The sequence below is a fragment of the Gorilla gorilla genome, chromosome 16 (assembly GCF_029281585.2).
Source record: "Gorilla gorilla gorilla isolate KB3781 chromosome 16, NHGRI_mGorGor1-v2.1_pri, whole genome shotgun sequence".
Lineage (NCBI taxonomy): Eukaryota > Metazoa > Chordata > Mammalia > Primates > Hominidae > Gorilla > Gorilla gorilla.
Window position 1 is genome coordinate 101,211,755 of NC_073240.2, and position 20,403 is coordinate 101,232,157.

General features: G+C 49.7%; 1 protein-coding gene and 1 pseudogene across 1 annotated transcript in view; one reads left to right on the plus strand and one right to left on the minus strand.

Moving 5' to 3' along the window:
- The window catches only part of LOC101132165 (uncharacterized), a 169,592-nt pseudogene extending 153,165 nt beyond the window's left edge, over positions 1–16,427 (plus strand).
- ADAMTS17 (ADAM metallopeptidase with thrombospondin type 1 motif 17) overlaps positions 13,851–20,403 on the minus strand; it is a 370,860-nt gene continuing 364,307 nt past the window's right edge. The window contains exons 23-24 of the mRNA XM_055364140.2: positions 18,511–18,688; positions 13,851–16,984 (exon numbers count right to left, since the gene is read on the minus strand). Coding sequence (XP_055220115.2) covers positions 16,824–16,984; positions 18,511–18,688 — 339 coding nt within the window. The 3' untranslated portion in view covers positions 13,851–16,823. The remainder of the gene's footprint in view (positions 16,985–18,510; positions 18,689–20,403) is intronic.

A 20,403-nucleotide genomic window follows, 5' to 3' on the forward strand; every position in this document is an offset into this window, starting at 1 on the left:
TGTCAGACTGTTATTCCTTCCAGGGTGCCTGTCTTTTCTCTGGTTGCTTTTAAGATTTCTTCTTCCTCCTTGATCTCTGTAGTTTCAATATGATGTATGAGGTGTGGATTCACTTCTGTGCATTGTCACTCTTGTCTTCAGTTCTTGCACATCCCCAGCCATGATCTCAATACATTTCCTCTTTCATTTCTTTGATTCTCATCTCTGGAGTGGCGTTTAGACAGAAGTCAACACCTCTCAAACTCTTTGCCTAACTACTTTTTTTTGTGTGTGTGTGTGTGAGATGAAGTCTTGCTCTGTCACCCAGGCTGGAGTGCAATGGCGTGATCTTGGCTCACTGTAACCTCTGCCTCCTGGGTTCAAGTGATTCTCCTGCCTCAGCCTCCCGAGTAGCTGAGATTACAGGCACATGCCACCACGCCTGGCTAATTTTGGTATTTTTAGTAGAGATGGGGTTTCACCATATTGGCCAGGCTGGTCTCGAACTCCTGACCTCAGGTGATCCACCCATCTCATCCTCCCAAAGTGCTGGGATTACAGGCTTGAGCCAATGGGCCCTGCCTACACTTTCATTTTTAAAAAAGTTCCTTTGCCTCTCTACACTGCCTTCTGGGTACAACTCTTCCCTCTTCCAAGTAACTTTCCCATTCACGAGCCCTGTGTTGGATTCCTTTGTCTCTCGCATTTACCCAGGGCTTTGAGGTTTTCACTGTAACCACTTTGCTTGTCAATTAGAATTTTTTTTTCTTGTTGGTTCTTTTCTCTATCTACTTGATTTTGTTTCATGATTTCCTGCTCTTTGATCTTTCTGAACATCCTAAAACAGCTGTGTAAGTCTAGCTCACATAAGCCACCAGCCTTGTACAGATAGACATGGCCATTCATCCTGACCAGCCAGCTTGGTCTGGACAGAGAGAGCCACGCAGGACTCCTCAGTGGTCTGACCTATCAACACACTCAGAAAGCACAGGTCGTGCCATCAGGAAGTGATATTTGGGATGAGTGCAATGTCAGAGGCAAGAAGTGCATTTGAGGGTGCTTATGCGGGAGGAATTCAAACTTTGAGAACTTGGCTTTGCTGAGTTAGATCAGAAAGACAGCGGATCTGATTTCTCTTTGGGCAGAGGTTTGTTTATTCTGTATTCAGAGCCAACAGCCATATTAGTTTTGAACTCACTTAAATATTTTTCCACATTTGGGCAGAGTCACTCATTTCCAAGAGAAGGGCACAGTAACATATTGTTATGACTCTCTGAGGACAGGGGACTGTGCATTCATCCTTCATCCCCTACCCTGTATCTGCCACACTGCTCAATAAAAGTGTATTGACTTACATTGTAAAATGGTTGTTGAATATATGAGTCAAGATATAAATTTTTATATACCATAACTTAACATTTTCAGATGGGTGTTGCAGCCGCTTTGGGAGCCTCTGTCTTAATTGAGTAATGGGGCCATTGCTCCAGAGGTTGCAGGAACCTCATTGAAATTGCTCTACGGCCATTAGATATGAGCCACAGTAGATTGTCCCACGTCAACTCTGTGGCCACACTTCACATGTATGCACTGTGTGTATGTATATATGTGAGTGTAGGTATATATAGAATAAACATGCAATATTCTCATGTGACATAGATATATTACATTCTTATTTTGTTAGAGAAAATATTGGCAAAACCCACTAACATCTCAAACTAACACCACTGCAACATTTGCAACACTCTTCCTTTCCTGTATCCCAATTTAATAAAATGGCATTTGGCTCCCACTGAGGTTTCAAAATCTTTCAGTATTTGATAGGCCAACAGTTATAATCGTATGTTGACTTTGCAATATACTATTTTGATGATGTGTTAATACAGAGCAATCCTTGGATGGGATTTCCAGAATTGCTGTTTTATAACCATCAACTGGCATGTTAAAAGTAACCTCAGTGGCGAGAAAGCCAATTGCTGGGGATACATTGTGAGCCAAAGAATTGTTGAACGTGTGACTGGCACACACAGAAATAAGTTGGAAGTGAGCACGCAGAGACCTCTAAAACTTCTAAAGAACAGTCTGCAACGATACTGGGTGGGTAGTTTGCAAGTGAATTTTTAAAGAGTACTTGGTATTCTAAAGGCTCAGTAGAAACACAGCCCTTAGGCAGCCCCTGAGTCCCCAGGGATCTACGAGCTGACCCTCAGTGGAAGTTTCTGCATCTATGATGGGGCCAAGTCAGAAGTGGATAATCCTCTTAAATTGGAGAAGGTGGGAAATAATGCAGGAAATGGAAAGGGAGGGAAGAGAGAAGGAGAGATGGATGTAGGGAGGGAGGAGAGAACAAATACTGACACGAGAAAGAGGCAGAAAAGTGACAGGGTAGGATCGGGTGCGTGGAAAGAGAAAATTTTGGAGACAGAGACAGGGTGGGTAGGAAAGAGCTTGTTGGAGACTTCAGGGACCCTGTTATTTTCCCTGAGCCTCATCACAGCAGTGCTGGGCTGTAGGTAAATATGGATAACGGTGGGGTCTGTGGCAGCCCCTGTTAAGGGCTGACATTTATCCTGATGGCTCTGCCAGGAAGGAGTTTTGTTTGGGCTCTACTGGGCTCTATCTAACAACGAACTCTGTTTTTTTTTGTTTTTGTGTTTTTGAGACAGAGTCTTGTTCTGTCAACCAAGCTGGAGTGCAGTGGCACCATCTCTGCTCACTGCAAACTCCACCTCCCAGGTTAAAGAGATTCTCCTGAGTAGCTGGGATTACAGGCACATACCACCACACCTGGCTAATTTTTGTATTTTTAGAAGAGACAGGGTTTTGCCGTGTTGGCCTCAAGTGATCTGCCCGCCTCAGCCTCCCAAAGTGCTGGGATTACAGGTGTGAGCCACCGCACCAGGCTTCCAACAAACTCTGATTCACTGGGTCCTTTACCTTCTTTTTGCCACAATGGGATGGATTCCCCCAGACATAAGTGTCTAGTCTTTTCCAGAGGAAATCCCAGTGTTCTCCTGAGCAATTCTAGGAGGAAGATCTTCCTATTTCTTGGTCTCTTTTTATTTTCTAGACAGGGTCTCTATTATCCAAGCTGCAGGGCAGTGGCGTGATCATGGCTCACTGCAGCCTCAACCTCCTGGGCTCAAGCAATCGATCCTCCCACCTCAGCCTCCCGAGAAGCTGGGACTACAGGAGTATACCACTACACCTGGCTAATTGTTTATTTTTTTGTAGAGGCGAGGTCTTGTTATGTTGCCCAGGCTGGTCTTGAACTCCTGGCTTCAAGCGATCCTCCTTCCTCCATCCTCCTCCTGAAGTGCTAGGATTACAGGTGTGAGCCACTGTGTCTGGCCTTCTTGGTCATTTTTTATGTGGTCCCCTGAAATACTGTGGCTGCTCAGGCTGTGAAAGGGGATGTCTTTCTGAGGAGGGCTTCCAAGCCACGGGGATGACAAGTTCACAGCGCACGAGGCATGACAGTGGTCCCTGGTTAAGGAAATCCCAGAGTGGGCGAGCCCCCATGTCATGCTGGGTCCCAGCCGGCACGCGGGCTTGTCCCGAAGATACCATGAACCACGCGGTTAGAACTTTTATTCTAGAGACACCAGATGGTGGCGCCACATCAGGCTTTTCAAAGATCTCTCCAGACCATGAATGTTCTCTGCCTTCTGAGTCATCACTTTCCTATTCCACAGATCAAATGAAAAGACGAGAAAACAGCTTCTATCACCATGACAGCCACCTGGAAACACCTATCTCTGTTGGCAAGGGGGAGCATTTGGAAAATGGTAAGCATCTTTTCCTTATTGATGTACATCTGGTTGTCCAAATGTCTGTATCACTTGAGGTATAAGCCAAAAAAATTACTAGAGTATGTTTGGCCAGGTGCGGTGGCTCACACCTGCAATCCCAGCACTTTGGAAAGCTGAGGCAGGTGGATCACTTGAGGTCAGGAGTTTCGAGACCAGCCTGGCCAACATGGTGAAACCCTGTCTCTACTTAAAATACAAAAATTAGCCAGGGATGGTGGCATGCACCTATAGTCCCAGCTACTTGGGAGGCTGAGGCAGGAGAATCGCTTGAACCTGGGAGGTGGAGGTTGCAGTGAGCCAATATGGCGCCACTGTACTCCAGCGTGGGCGACAGAGCAAGACTCCGTCTCAAAAAAAAAAAAAAAAAAAAAAAAAGTTAGAGTATGTTTTTATTACCCAGTATAAACATGTTCTGGTACAGTCTTTAGCTTATCTGAAAATAATGTAAGCAATAGAATGGGAACTAACAAAGGTTAAGTGTATTCACTTAGGGGGTGCACATGCTGGGCACCAGGGCTCCAGCGACACAAAAGTGCCACATGAGTTCTGTGTGTGGGGAGCTTGCTTTCTAGATGGGAAAGTGACACTACACAAGCAGAAACGTTAATAATTCTGGGTTGTGACAAGGACTGAGCGGTGCTTCAGGACAGCAACCGTGACTGGGAGGCCATGTTAGCTGGATGCTTGGAACAGCTGTGTGAGGGGTCACGTGGGAGCTGAAACATGACGGATGCAGAGATTTCAGCAGGGGAAAGACCCGCGGGATGTGAGATGGCAGCGTTACCTACGTGGGGAGCAGCACCTGCTGAGGCCCGGTGGGGAAGAGGGCAGAAGGCTCGCAGACAGAAAGGAGACTGGCTGGGCGTCCTGTGCGGGAAGGACAGGGTAGGAGAGGAGGGAACGGGGGTCTGAGAGGACCACAGGGGTAAGAAGCTATCAGAGGATGTTAAGCAGGGAATGCCACTTAAGTTTTCATTATGATTTACGTTTTTCCGATATTACCCTGGCTAGGGTGTGGAGAGTGTGTCGGAGGGAGACGGTCAGGAAGTGTGATAGTCTGAATGTTTGTGTCTTCCCAAAATTCAGATGTTGAAACTTAATTCTCAGCGCAATGGTGTTGGGAGGTAGGGCCTCTGGGAGGTGATCAGGCCACGAGGGTGGAGCCCTCATGAATGGGACTAGAGTCCTTACTAAGAGAACCCAGAGAGCATGTCCGCCCCTTCTACCACCATGTGGGGACTCAGTGAGAAGGCAGAATCTCTCAGGTAGGGTGGGAGCCCTCACCAGACACTGATTCTTCTGGTACCTTGACCTTTCAGCCTCTGGAACTGGGAGCAGTATGTCTCTGTTTATAAATTACCCAGGCTAAGGTGTTTGTTACAGCAGCCCTAATGGACTATGACAGGAAGCTACTGTGGGGTCCTGGTGAAATGTCTGCGACTTGGTGCACAGCCACCGCGTGGCAGTGAAGATACGGAGAAGTGGGCAGATTAGAGACATCCTTTGGAGGTAGAACCAGTGGTATTTGTGGCTGAATTGGGTTGAGGACAGGAAGGGAAACTGAGGAAAGAAAGGGGACTTTGATGTTTTGATATCAGACATTAGTTGGTTAGTGGTGCCATTTACTGATTTGGGGAAGCCGCAGTTAATTGGGCATTTAATTTGTAACAATCTAAGTTTAAGGCATGTGGTGTATGGTGTGGTGTGCCACACAGATCCCCCTTCAGGACTGAGGGCTGTCCCCAGCTGCCAGGAGTGGTGGCTGCTCACAGCTGAGTCTGTCCCCAGTACCCTCTCAGCAGAAGACAGCGAACCCTCAAGATGGCATTCGTCCTGTGATATACGAAGGCCTGCCACCTTGCCTCTGTTTGAGATAACTGTTCCACTCTACAGCTCCCCATGGTACCTGCCTGTGCCACATCCTTTCTTCCTCATCACAGGATTCCCGAGGGTACCTCCCAATCAACCTCCCCACAAGCCTCCATCTCAGACTGGCTCTCGAGAACCCAAACTAAGGCAGCTGGTGCCAGGAGTGGTCCTATAGGAAGCAGCCCCTAAAATAGGATTTTGGAGCTGCCATCACCTGCCAGCTGGATACAAGGGCCCCCCCACACCCCCCCCCCCCCACCAACCTCCCAGGAGGGAAGCCTCTGGCATCTGTATGGGCAATGATTAAGCCTTCACTGATGGTGCAATAGCTCAGTCATTTGAAAGATAAAGGGAAACAGAAATTCCAAGGCAAAGAAATTAAGTGGCTGTTGCCAGTGTTAGTGACGTGTTGGAGAAAGACAATAAAAATGCTACAGATGATTGATCACTAATTTAAGGGGAGGCGTGAAACGAGGCCCTTATGTCTTAAGAGGGCAGAAAGCGTTGAGGATCAGGCCAGGCTTCAATGGTAATGACTACAGAAGCTTCAGAGAAGGCTGAATTCTCAACCCCAGGAAGTTGGCTACGTGCAGATCAGAATCCTGATTACGAAGGAGTGGGATTCTGGGATTGGAAGGGGGTAACTCAGTAAATGTCCTAAAAACTGTGAAACCCCACATTCTCTAGACGCTTTCCAGCGTGCGGAAGTGGCCCTCTCTTCCCTATTAAAGCTACCTATCACTGCTCCCTCGCTTAAAGATGATACCGAGTCCTGTGCCTTGTAAGATAACACAAATGCTGTGTTAGAATCAGCATCTCCCCCACCTCCCCTCCTGGCCACCAGACAGATTCCTAAGTCACAATGTAACTCAGGTGGAGGGGGAAAGGAACTAGATCCCGAAGGAGCTGCAGGCCCTAGCAAGAACGGACATGCAGATGCCAGGAGAGTGTACCAGACCGGATCTGAAGTGCTGGATAAGGGACAGTGGACATGAAGGTAGAAGGGGGAATTCTACCTCTTGCAGCGGGAGTTCTCTGCATGGATTTAACTCCCTCCCAAGGACCCTGGGAGACAGATGGCTCACAGAACCTTGGGGACAGTGATGGTCTCGCAAAGTGCAGTAGAAGTGTTATGGTAGGGGCCGGGCATGGTGGCTCACGCCTGTAATCCCAGCACTTTGGGAGGCTGAGGTAGGTGGATCACCTGAGGTCAGGAGTTCAAGACCAGCCTGGCCAACATGGCGAAACCCCATCTCTACTAAAAATACAAAAATTAACTAGGCGTGGTGGTGGGTGCCTGTAATCCCAGCTTCTCAGGAGGCTGAAGCAGGAGAATCGCTTGAACCCGGGAAATGGAGGTTACAGTGAGCTGAGATTGCACCACTGCACTCCAGCCTGGGTGACAGAGCGAGACTCAGTCTCAAAAAAAAAAAAAAAAAAAAGAGAGAAGTGTTTTGGTAGGTAGAGATAGAGGGTTCAGAAGAGTCAGAGGCTGGGCCTGCTAGGGAGGATATTCTAAGGCTGGAACACCTTCCCAGCCCCCATCCGATGTTCCATAGGAGGGTCTGAGGGAAACTCCTCCACTTCCCAAAGCAGTGAGGAGGTCCTGCTGAAAGGGCAGCAGCATTGTGGAGAAGTTCCAGCAGAACGGTCCCCCGTAGGTCATGGCTGACAGCAGGGAATGCTGTGCAGAACTGGGCTCCCTGATAGCAATGAGGCTAATAGGATCACAAAATAAAGCCACATGGTAAGCCCTTCGCAGTCAGAAAAAGGGTGGGTGTAAGATCATGAGGGGCAGCAAGGTCAGAGAAGCAGCAGGGGGCCTGACCTACAGACAGGGGTTGGAAATAGTTAATAGAGCCCTACTAGGGCCAGACAGAGGAGCAGCCAACTTCCCACCTATAACTCAATTCATTGTACATTTATAGTATTACTCAGTTTACACATTGAATAAAAAAGGGTGATCACCAGAGCAACCATCCTGTCAAACATGGTGTCTTGCTCAGTTTCCAGTCTGAGCCGGTTTTCATGCCCAGAATCCATTGACTGAAGGAGAGGTTGGGTCCCAGGGAGAAGGGTATCAATTAATTGCCCCCAATCTTTCCCCAAAGGAACCTACAACCATTGACTTGTTGGAGAGAAAGATACGCAGACATTTAGAGGACTGTTGCACACGGGATCCAAGTTGACACTGATACCCCGGCTACTGAGTGTCATTGTGGTCCCCGTTTCAGAGTGACAGGGAATGGAGTTCACATAATAAATGGGGCCTGGTCCAGGTTTGGTTCACAGTGGGTCTGGTGGGTCCATGAAGCCTCGCAGTGATGGTTCCCCCTCCCTAAATGTGTACTGGTAATGGCTGGACTTGGTCCTTGGCCTGTAGGGTAAAGAACTACTGTAATGGGGAGGGCCAAGTGGAAGTCTGTGAAACTACCTCCCTCTCCCCGGGTGTATACAGCACCCTTGACATAACTAACTCCATCTTAGAAAAGCACTGCATTATATATTTCTTTTTTCTTTTCTTGAGATGGAGTCTCACTCTGTCCCAGGCTGGAGTGCAGTGGCGTGATCTCGGCTCACTGCAACCTGCACCTCCCAGGTTCAAGCTATTCTCCTGCCTCAGCTTCCTAAGTAGCTGGGATTACAGGCACGTGCCACCATGCCCGGATAATTTTTTTGTATCTTTAGTAGAGATGGGGTTTCACTATGTTGACCAGCTTGGTCTTGAACTCCTGACCTCGTGATCCACCCGCCTCGGCCTCCCTCCATTGTATATTTCATAGGGCACTTTGCCAACAAGGATGAGATGTTTTGCTTAGGAAACGAATAAAAAAATTAAGACAGCATCCAACCAGAGAAAGTCATAAATAAGCATACTCTTCTATTTAATACTATCAGTTCTCACCAGAGGACTTTGTGACCATAAAAGAACAGCCAGCCCTTCAGCAGCTTCAACTGGCCATCTTAATTGACACGGTCTTGCAGTCACTTATGATAAGAACTTCACATATGCCTCCAAAGGCTCTGCTATATCAAAGGCTCTTCCTTGCAAGACCGATGGACTGGTCAACCCAGCCCAGGACTCATTTTGTCTTACTTCCCCTGGCCTGGTTGATTAATTCTTTCAATCTTTTTCTCTTGATGTTAAATGTTATTTTGTTTACTGTGGAATGTTTAATCTGTAACATTTATATAGTGACTGTGTATACTATTATTATTATTATTATTTTGAGACTGAGTCTAGCTTTGTCACCCAGGCTGGAGTGCAGTGGCGCGATCTCGGCTCACTGCAACCTTCACCTCCCAGGTTCAAGCGATTCTCCTGCCTCGACCTCCTGAGTAGCTGGGACTACAGGCACCTGCCACCATGCCTGGCTAAGTTTTGTATTTTTAGTAGAGACAGGGTTTCACCATGTTGGCCAGGCTGGTCTTGAATTCCTAACCTCAGGTGATCCACCTGCCTTGGCCTCCCAAAGTGCTGGGATTATAGGCGTGAGTGACTATGTATACTATTATGCGTGGTTTGCAATATTGACTGACCCGTGGAGGGGCCTGAGCCTGGTGCCCATGGCTCTGACTACCAAGTGAATGGGTAGTACTAAGGAGAACTGCATACTTGGGAACTCCATCGAACTTTGGGCTTCTGTGATTGAAATGGCATCAATAAAAGTCTGACATTGTAGAAAGATACAAATGTTTGTGGACCTGGTTATCTCTAATCTTGCACCACTCATGACACCAGCCAAGACAGTAAATCAATAGCAATGTTGCAACCCAGTGAGAATACCATTATGAATGTCATTCTTAAAGACCTAAAGGATGCTGCTGTGGTTGTCCCCATCATATTCCCATGCAATTCCTCAGTCTGGCCTCTACAAAATTCAGAGTGGATCCTTTCTGACCACAGTGGACTACTGCAATTTTATCCAAGAATGAGCCCCACACAAACTGCTGTGCCAGGTGTGATGTCTTTGCTAGAGCAAATTAACATGATTCAGATGCAAGGAAGATGGCCAGTGACTGGGGAAGGCATTCATTTCCATCCATATCAGAAAGGAAGAGTGGGGCCAAAGAAGTGTGACAGACACAAGTTTCCACTTGTCTTCCCCGGGGCTGATGTTAATTCTCTGTTATGATACTGCCTGAGAGGGCCTGGATTGTAAAGACTCTCCCAAGAACTTGGACTGATCCACTGTATCTGTGACATCATGTTAATCAGACCAGATGCACATGAGTGGCAAGTAGACTAGAGGCCGTGGTAGGACACTTGGACTCGAGGCTGGGGGAGAAAAGCCCTATGAAAATTTGAGGGCCCCCCCCCTTTTTTTTTTTTTTTTGAGACAGAGTCGCGTTCTCTCCCCCAGGCTGGAGTGCAGTGGCACAATCTCGGCTCACTGCAACCTCCGCATCCCGGATTCAAGCAATTCTTCTGCCTCAGCCTCCCAAGTAGCTGGGACTACAGGCGCATGCCACCACACCCAGCTAAATTTTTATATTTTTAGTAGAGATGGGGTTTCACCATGTTGGCCAGGATGGTCTTGATCTCTTGATCTCCTGACCTCATTATCCGCCCGCCTTGGCCTCCCATTGTGCTGGGATTACAGGCATGAGCCACCGTGCCCAGCCCAAGGGCTCATTTTATCAGTGAAGTTCATAGGAGTCCAAGTAGCTGGGGGCGTGTCAGAACATGCTCTCCAAAAGGAAGGACACTTTACTGAATCATGCCTCCCCTATCATTAAGAATGAATCACAATATGCCAAAAGCCTCTTTGGCTCCTGGAGGCAGTCCAAGGAGAATCGTTCCCTGGCAGTAGGACTGAGCCTAATGGAATTGGCACCATGTGCCAGACTGGACGTCAGCTGCTGGATGGTGCCTGTCATGTGCCTTCTCTGTCCCTCCTTTTAAAATAGGGAGTGTCTGCAGTGGTTGTCTTATGCCATTGCCATCATCTTCTCTTGAGCCTCTGGGTGGAGGGGAGAGGATGTCTCTCTTTAGTTCACGGAATTTTAGAACCAGTGCTCAAGGGCCCGTGCCTGGGGAACCATGCTGGAGGAGCCACATCGGCACCTGATTCAGGGGATGCAGTCCCGAGCCTGATGCTGAAAGGAGATGAGACTTTAGGGCTGGGGTGGGGGAGGGGTGAGTGTATTTTGCATGTGTGAATATGAAGGTTAATTTTATATATCAACTTGCCTGGGTTAAGGGATGCCCAGTTGGCTGGTAAAACATGATTTCTGGAAGTGTCTGTGAGGCTATTTCTGGAAGACATGAGTGTCTGAATCCATAGACTGAGTAAAGAAGATCCACCTCCACCAAGGTGGGTGGGCACTATCTAATCTGCTGAGGGCCCGAATAGAACAGGAAGGCTGAGGAAGGGTAAATCTGCACTCTGCTGGAGCTGGACCATTCATCTTCTCCTGCCCCAGAACTCCAGGTTCTCCGGCCTTTGGACTGAGACTGAATTGCAGTGGCAGCTTTCCTGAGTCTCCGGCTGGCAGAGAGCAGATGGCAGGACTTCTTGGCCTCCAATCATCATGTGAGCCAATTCCCTTAATAAATCTCATCTATTCTCTTGGTTCCATTTCCCTGGAGAACCCCGACTAATACAGGGGATGTGTGTGAATCTCCTAAAAATGGTCCTAACAATATTTCCCACTCCACTTGTTCTTCCAGAACCCTGACACCACCCCCAGCAAGAGGTGGACCCTTTGTCCCCTCCCCTTAAACTCAGGTGAGCCTTTGTGCCTGCCTTGCTCTTAGGGTATGGTGGGAGTGATGCTGTGGAACTTTTGAGTTGTCACAAGAGGTTGTGCAGCTCACTCTTGGGATGTTTGCCACCAAAATCCCACCATCCCTTGGAGAGGCCCCTTGCAAGTGTCCCGGCTGATGGTCCTAGTGGAAGTTCTGACAGCTGTCATCACCGGCCACAGGTGCAAGACTATAGCCGTTCTGAGCCTTCCAGTCTCTACTTGACCTTTGAGCCACCCCAGCAGAGGTGAGCTGCCCTCACCAAACCCCCTGCTCAAATTGCAGATTTAGGACAACTATGAAGCGCCATCTTAGTCCCAAACTTCCCGGGGGATTGAGTATATGCACGTGGAGAGTCATGCGTGAGTACAGAGGTGGGTCGGGATGGCTGTCAGGGCCCAGAATGTTCACTTGGAAGATAACAGAATGTACGTGGTGTAAAAAGTCTTGAGTCCAGGTAATATGACCTAGGGAGAAAGTACATAGAAAAGGGTGGAGGACTGAGCCTGGGGCACTCCATCACCAGCTGGATGGCGGGGAGAGGCGAGGAAAGGCAGCAGTGTGTGGTGCTGCAGAGGGGCTATGTCAAAGGGGAGGGCTGCTGGGGAACAGGACACTAGGATGTCCACGCAACCTGATGCCATGAAGTCATTGGTGACCTGTCAAGAAGAGTGTTACTGCAGAGCAGAGGGCAAAAGCCAGGGGAGTTCATGACCAGAGGTGAGGCGGTGTGTGGAGCGCTGCTGGGGAAGGGGGGAGGTCAGTGATGGTGGGAGGGCTGGCTTTCCAGGAAGGCTGGGCACTGCTTCCTTGTCAGGCAGAGAAGGTGGACACACATGCAGGCAGGTTTGTACCTGGAAGCAGAAATGCAAAGGCTTTTGCTGAGACCTTTTACAGATAGAGGGTGCTGCAGTAAAAGCTTCCAACCCCGGCCCTTCTAATCTGTGTCCAGCAGGTCAGTCAACAAACCCACAGAGGACATCCTGACCTTTCCCCCTTCCGAGCTCTGTTCCTCTGGCTCATTCCCAGCTGTGCGCGTCTCCAGGTTTCTCTGCCCCGTGGGGCTGTGGGCTCGTGAGTAGGACTTCTGTTCCTTTGCATTCTCTGTGGTTCTAGGAAGTGCTTGGTCCCCAACAGATGCCTGCTTGACACTTGCTGATGGAGAGCTTGTCAATTTCATCTAACTGGAGAGCTTGTCAATTTCATCCAGCAAACCGGAATCACTGGGGCCATCCAGGAATCACAGCAGCTCATGAAGAAATTCCACGGGATCAGGGCTGTTAAAAGCCAACCTGCCAGAAAGGGTAGAACGGAGGAAGGACAAGAGGGTTCTAACACGTCCTGGAGGCAGGTGGGCGACGGTTCTTGAGAATTTACACAAACCACAGGTTTTCCAGTGACCAGGGGGCTGTGGGCAGTGTGTTGTCTGTCAAATTATTTTTTTAGTGAGATTTCTGGGTGCTACACCAGTTTTTTTTTTTTTCTTAGATAGGGTCTTGCTCTGTTGTCCAGGCTGGAGTACAGTGGCACAGTCACAGCTCACTGCAGCCTCCAACTCCTGGGCTCGAGTGATCTTCTTGCCTCAGCCTCCTGAGTAGCTGGGAGGGACTACAGGAGTATGCCACCACACCCGGCTAACTTTAGTAGACAAGTGTCTCACTATTTTGCCCAGGCTGGTCAACTCTTGGCCTCAAGCCTCCCATGTCAACTTCCCAAAGTTCTGGGATTACAGGTGTGAGCCACTGCGCCTGGCCTGCTTTAATCTTCATAGAGGGCTCTAAGGTTGTGAGTGTGGGGGTTTCTCCTGACTCCAGGAGGAGATGGACTCCCCATCCCTGTAAGCTGTGACATGTGTGTTCCATGTCAGGCCCAGATGGGATCCAAATGGCTGTGGTTGTTCCCACTGTGGTGATGTGGAACCCCTGTCCTGTCTGCAGTGCTGGGGGATGTGCAGGGCTGGGACTTGCCGTCACATCTGCTGGCAGAGGGAAGCTGTGAGGGCTGTTGGCAGGGTTGTGGGGGTGGAGGTAGCGGCTGGAGAGTTTAGCATGGCTCTCCAGCCAGCGTGCCAGGGCCTGCACTCTGCAGCATAGGTCTTGGAGCATGGGCCACTCTGCCAGTGAGGTGGCTGCCCTACATCAGATGCGCAGGCTCACAGCACAACTGTCAGACCCTCAGGTCCCCACCCAGGGTTTTGCAACCACAACGGGATGAGGCCAGGACTGAAAGATTTGTTAGCGCTCGCTCAGGGAGAGGCAGCCATCCCCCCGAACTGCAGTTCCCAATGACCTCTGACACCAACTAACTCCAGTTGTGGCCAGCAGGCTCCCTGAAGCCAAGTCCCTGGCAAGCCAGGTGGCCACCACAGTGGGGAAGGACACAGCCTCCCCGTCAGCCCTTGGGGACTGGCTTTTGTCTTTTACTTCACAGACAGCTTAAAACCGTTACGGAAAAACATTTTATTACACATATTCAACTTGCTTCCAATGAAATGATTAATTTTTCATGTATAATGGCATCCAATGTTTGTCTTCTGTTTTTTTTTTTTTCCTTTCAAAACCAGCACCAAAAAGTAAAACAAAAATTCCATGGGTACAGTATGTAATGCAAGTTAACTAATGGAAAATAGATACATTTGACTCTGAAATGAAAAAAGCACAATCGTGTTGCCATAGAGGCTCTTTTCCCGCATTCTGATCATGTCTAGCAATGGTCAGCTGAGAGGGTTTCATTTTGCACCAATAAAAATAGCACCGTAGGGTCGTGAGACTCTGGTTAGTAACACGTGCGCAAGCACAAAGGTACAGTACTCGAGGGACAGTACAGGGTATTAACACAGAAACATCACTGCTGTGATCAGCGTCTAGTGGAACACGAATGTTTATGATGGTTTCACTGAAATCACTGCTCGTGCCACGAATAGAAGGTAGGCTGGTGGATTTCAAGATAAGCTAAAAGGCCGGGCACGGTGGCTCACTCCTGTAATCCCAGCACTTTGGAAGGCTGAGGCGGGTGGATCATGAGGTCAGGAGATCGAGACCATCCTGGCTAACATGGTGAAACCCCGTCTCTAGTAAAAAAAAAAAAAAATACAAAAAAGTAGGCGGGCGTGGTGGCGGGCGCCTGTAGTCCCAGCTACTGGGGAGGGTGAGGCAGAAGAATGGCCTGAACCCAGGAGGTGGAGCTTTCAGTGAGCTGAGATCGCGCCACTGCACTCCAGCCTGGGCGACAGAGGGAGACTGTCTCAAAAAACAACACCGACAACAAAAAGATGAGCTAAAAGAACTCTGAAGATGCAGACTTTAGGGGAACTAATGGGGGTATCTGACAATAACCCAATCAATCCTTTTCATTCTGAGGGTGTGGGGCCCTTGCCAGGGTGACCATGGGCATATCTGGAGGCCCCGGGGCCCATGCAGGAGACTAGGCTAAGGCTTCCTTAGTGAGCTTGCCCGGCTCTGCTCCTTGGCTGCAAAAGTCTAAATGTCTTTCAGTGAATTAACAGTTCATTTGGGGATGAAGGAAAATTGAACCTCAGCTCCCCCAAAATTTTGAGGGCTTTGTGAAAATGGGAATTCACGGGAGTCTGCTGGTGGCTAGGCCTGAGGGGGAGGACAGTGGTCTGCGCAGGCCCCGGGCTGCTCCATCCTGACACTCTCAGTTCTTTCCACAGAGCACCCACGGAAGTTTCTCAACACTTCTTGTTGATTCAAGTGGAAGTGAGTAAATTCCCTGACATCCCTACCGCTTCTCTGCCTCTGGGGTAGTAAAAACAAAAACACAGCTCGTAAGACAGGGTGGAGAAGGCAGAGAGGCTTCTTTCTGATTTAAGCTAACTCTACGGTTGTGACATCTAACAAAACACAGAAACACAGCACCAATAAATCAAGAAGCACTGGGAGATGATCCCATGATCCCATGGAAGTCCAAGTGAGACCTTCTGTCTGAAATCAGGGAGGAGGTGTTGCTTACGGTAAAGTCCTAGAACATAAGCACCCATGAAATGCCCACCAAGTTGGTGAGCAAAACCGGCCTCCTGGCATCTAGGGTCCCTGCCCGGCCTCCTTCCAGGTGGGGTGCTACCATCCTCTGTGCTCTCAGAGAGGCCACTCTGCTGCCAGGCGTTAAGCTGCCAGGCGTTAAGGGGGCTGCAGGAGGGAAGGACCTTCATCATGCATCATCCTTGCCCCACCAAGAAGATGGGTCAATGATGACAGGCGTGATGATAATGGGTACCACAAAGTCTGGGGCTACAGGAAGGCTCCGCGGGTGTGCAGCAGTGCCAGCCAGATGGCGTTCCTCCCCTGGTCCCGGCACATCAGGCTGCTCCGTGCCAGGATAGAGCACTCAGGCCTTGCTCTACAGATCCTAGGCCTGGGCTTGTGTCCTCAGAGGTCCCAAATGTTGTCTTACCTTCAGATAAATGGCCACGGTCGGTAGAAAGCCACTGGGATGTGGTACAGCATCTCTAAGGTACAAAGCTTTAGGAAGTGCAGGCCAGAGTGGATGCTCCCGGAAGGCGGGGCAGGTGCCCATCCGCCCCAACGAAGCTGGCCCAAGCTTACCTTTGCCTTAGGAAGCAACCCCATCGCCAGAATTACCGTTTCTTATGTCACAGCACCTTGAAGAGAGGCCCTTCTGTTTCCCTGCACGGTGGACAGCAGAGCTCTGAAAATTAGATGCTTCCCCAAACCCAGACTCTCTTGGAACATTCTTCCCATGCAGGTGGTATGAACTGTGTGGCACTGCTGTCCTCGCTGGCATATATAGATTTACACTCCAGGGACGAGACTTCCAAGGCAACACCTAGGATTTAGCGACTGTTGTCAGAGACAGAGACGGGCATGGAGGCAACGTCCTGGTTCTCATGTGGTCAAGAAGGTAGATGAAGAGAAACGTGGGCTAAGCAGCCCGGCCCTCCCCAGAGAAGCCACGGGCAGAGGCTCACCAACCCCTGCCCCTCCCTCCAGGGTGTCGCCGGCTTTCAGAATAAAGCCTTTAGAATAAAGCCTTTTCTAGCATGTCTCGTTTTGGGGATGTTTCCTCCATGATGTACCAAGCACTGGAAATTCAAATGTCAAAAGCGAGCCAAGACAGGAACACTAAATGACGTCTCTCTCTTGACGGTTGTCTGCCAGAGGTGCTTCCCTTCGAGGTACCTGAAATCCTAGAAATTGAAGTTACTTTGTGACTCATGCCTACTTTCTCCTCACTGTAGAAAGCCAGCCAGTGGCTGTTAACAATATATTAAGTAAAGTACGGAAGCACTAATGGCAAACGCCAAGTCCACGCTCATGTTCTATGCAGTTGGATTCTTGCGGCAGCCTTGTGGGGGCGTGGCCACAAGGCTGGTACGCTGGCGGGTGGGTGGGTTTCAGACCTGAGTCTGAGCTTTGAGCGACCCCTGGGACTGCGCGTCACGAGCTCGGCGGTGGCTGGCGCATCTTGTTTGCATAGAAGTCCCTGCAGGTCTGGCAGCAGCGCTGGTACCACCGCATGTCCTGGCAGAGGTTCTTTTCTCGGATGACCCGGCAATATACCGTCCACTGGTCTCGTGTGCATTTGTAGGTCAGAGCAGCTAAGGGGACAGGAGAGAAAACACCCAGGGTCAGGGATGGCCTACGCATGTCCTGATGCAGGCACAGGGAGGGCTTCTGGTCTGACCGTCTGGGCTCCCTCACCCTTGTGCACACGTCAACCCTTTGCACTGATTAGGTCATGCCTCCTGCCAGGCACTGGGGGTGCCACTTTCTGTCACAGGGAATGCCTCCTGCCAGGGCACTGGGGGTGCCACTTTCTGTCACAGGGATGCACCTTTGCATCCAAACCCAACCACATGACAGAGTGTGGTGGTCTGGCTGCCTCTTCAGGGAAGAGGGCACAGGCCACCTTGCTTCCGAGCTAAGTGGCACTTACTGTTTTGTGGCCGAGGGTACCATTACTGTAGGCATTTATACAACAGGACAACATGGAACAGTGGACATCAAAGGACCCCAAAAAGCATGAGGTCCAAGTACATACAAGTGGCCCAAATATCCTTCAGGGTCTTGATTGTACAGAGAGAAGGCCCTGCTCGAGGGAGGTCTTGAAGTTCCCAAGCAGGCCGGTGCTTGAAAAGCCACAACTATACTTCTGCCAGCTCAAAGGCCTCCCCCGGAACAAGATGCTAGAAATCCCCTTCATTTTGGTGAGTTTCCAGCCTCAGGTAGGAAAATATTTCTCAGGGACTTCTATTTAGCAAAGCAGAAACTCTGTTAAAAGGAATCATCATATCATTGTTTTTTGTTGAGATGGAGTCTTACTCTGTTGCCCAGGCTGGAGTGCAGTAGCACGATCTCGGCTCACTACAACCTCTGCCTCCCGGGTTCAAGCGATTCTCCTGCCTCAGTCGCCTGAGTAGTGGGGACCACAGGCACGCGCCACCACGCCCGGCTGATTTTTGTATTTTTAGTAGAGACGGGGTTTCACCATGTTGGTCAGGCTGGTCTTGAACTCCTGACCTCAGGTGATCCACCCATCTTGGCCTACCAAAGTGCTGGGATTTACAGGCATGAGCCACCACACCCAGCCAGATCTTTAAGTGCTCTTCTTCTCCTTGTATCACCACTGACCTGGGGCATGAACTGGTAAGAGGCCAGGTTCCGAGCACCCAGGGCCAAACCACCCACACAGTCTGCAGCCCCTCCACCACGCCTGTCTGCTGCTCAAGCATCAGCCTGGGGTGTGCCCCGTGTGTGCATCCTCATGGCATCATGAAGGATGCCCCTGGAGCTTTCATTTCTAGAAAGCAGCACTTCCCTTCACATTCCTCATGCACAGGAAACCTACAATGTCTGTGGAACATTCTCCTGTGTTGGGCAAAGGGGTGAGGGAGACGCTCAGGTGCCTGTGTTTGAGACAGCAGTAAGCAAACGCCACTTCCACAACAAGGAATGGAATTCCATCTCTGAAACCTCTTCTACAGAAGTGACAAATGTCAGCCTTACGTGACAAGTGAGGCCCTAGAAGGGGCTTTCTGGCTGAAAGAACCTCACCGTCAGGGAAGACTTACTGGGCAGGAGACACAGCAGCCCCCTGGGAACCAGGGCCAGTGAAGACACTCACCAAGGCGGGGGGAGGTGATGGTGTTGGCGTTGATCCTGTCGTTGCAGACCTCCTGGTAGCACTGTCTGTAGGGGGCAGGCTTCGAGAGGGCGGGGCACTCGCTGCCGTGGCGCCCTGTGACCTTGTGCATGCACTGCACCACCCGGGACTGCAGGCCCTTCCCGCAGGTCGACGAGCACTGCAGAGACAGGACAGCCTGAGTGGGGCCTACACGAGGTCAGGGGGCTGGGACGATGGCCTCACAATGTGGCTGCCCCTGGGCTGGGCCCTGTGTGTCATGCCCAGGCACTTGCAATCATTCAGGGCAAAAATAGCAGCTGCCTGATGGAAGACTGTTTCAAGATGTTATGGAATGCATGTTTGTGTCTCTGCAAAATGCAGATGTTGGAGCCGTGGAGGTGGGGGGCTTTGGGAGGTGAGTAGGGTTAGATGTCATGAGGGTGGCGCCTCCATACTGGGAATAGTGTGAGAAGGGAAAGAGACCCGAGCTTGCTGGCTCTCCACCATGAGAGGATACGGTGGTCTGTAAATCAGGGGGAGGGTCTTCCCCAGACACTGGATTTGTTAGCACCTTGATTTTGACCCTCCACCTCCAGAACTGTAAGGAATAAATGTTTAAGCCATCCAGGCTTTGGTACTTGGTGACAGCAGCCAGGGGAGACTAAGATGTTAAGACAACAGCTGAAATATTAACTCATGCTAGCTGCATTCCACCGCTCGCCTCTGCTCCAGGCTCTGACGTTTTTGAGATGGTGAGCAGCATGGCTTGGTGGCCCCCAGGAAGGACTGGGCCTGATGACCACAGAGGTCTCCCCAGCACTGTCTGCTGCCTGAGGCTCCGGGGCCTTTGCCCAGTCTTGGGCATGGAGAAGAGCCCAGTAATGACTGGGGTTGAATTTCCCACAAGCCTGGAGGATTGGGGCTTAGAATTAAGTAAAAGAAAACAAAGTACAACCTTTCTTGCATACCAGAGTCACGCACTAACATGTGGCTGACAGTGTTGATTTAGACATCCCTGGCTGCTGGCATCTCCAGCCCCAGCATGAGGAGGTGCCGTGTTTGCTAAAACCAGGTCAAGATAGTTGAGCAGAGGCCCCCAAATTCCCAAGGAGTGGACCTGGTAAGACTTCGTGGTTCTGTTCTCCGTCCCTCCTCTTCATATATATATATATGTATTATATATATAGATATATATATATTAGATATATATTAGATATAGATATATATATTAGATAGATATAGATTATATATATTATAGATATATATATTAGATATAGATATATATTAGATAGATATAGATATATATTATAGATAGATATATATTAGATAGATATAGAGATATATTAGATATATAGATACATAGATATATATATTTTTTTGAGATGGAGTCTCGCTTTATCACCCAGGCTGGAGTGCAGTGGCTCAATCTCGGCTCACTGCAACCTCCACCTCCCTGGTTCAAGTGATTCCCTTGCCTCAGCTTTCTGAGTAGCTGGGATTATAGGCACCTGCCACCACACCTGGCTAATTTTTTTTGTATTTTTAGTAGAGACAGGGCTTCATCATATTGGCCAGACTGGTCTTGAACTCCTGACCTCAGGCAATCTGCCCGCCTTGGCCTCCCAAAGTGCTGGGATTACAGGAGTGAGCCACCGTGCCTGGCCTCTCTTCACACTCCTTAAAGCATTTCCCAGGCAGGAACTGGCCAGGTATCTGAGTCCTCTACTCAGATTCTGCTCTTGAGTTTTTCGGCCCTTGCTTTCTCCCAGGAGCCCTTGGAATGGTCTCTTCTCCCTTACATTGGCCTCTTCCCAGGAAGACAGCCAGGTCCATGAGTATACTTTGGTGTCCACCAGAGCCCACACAACCCCTGATTTACAGGGTTCTGAGAGC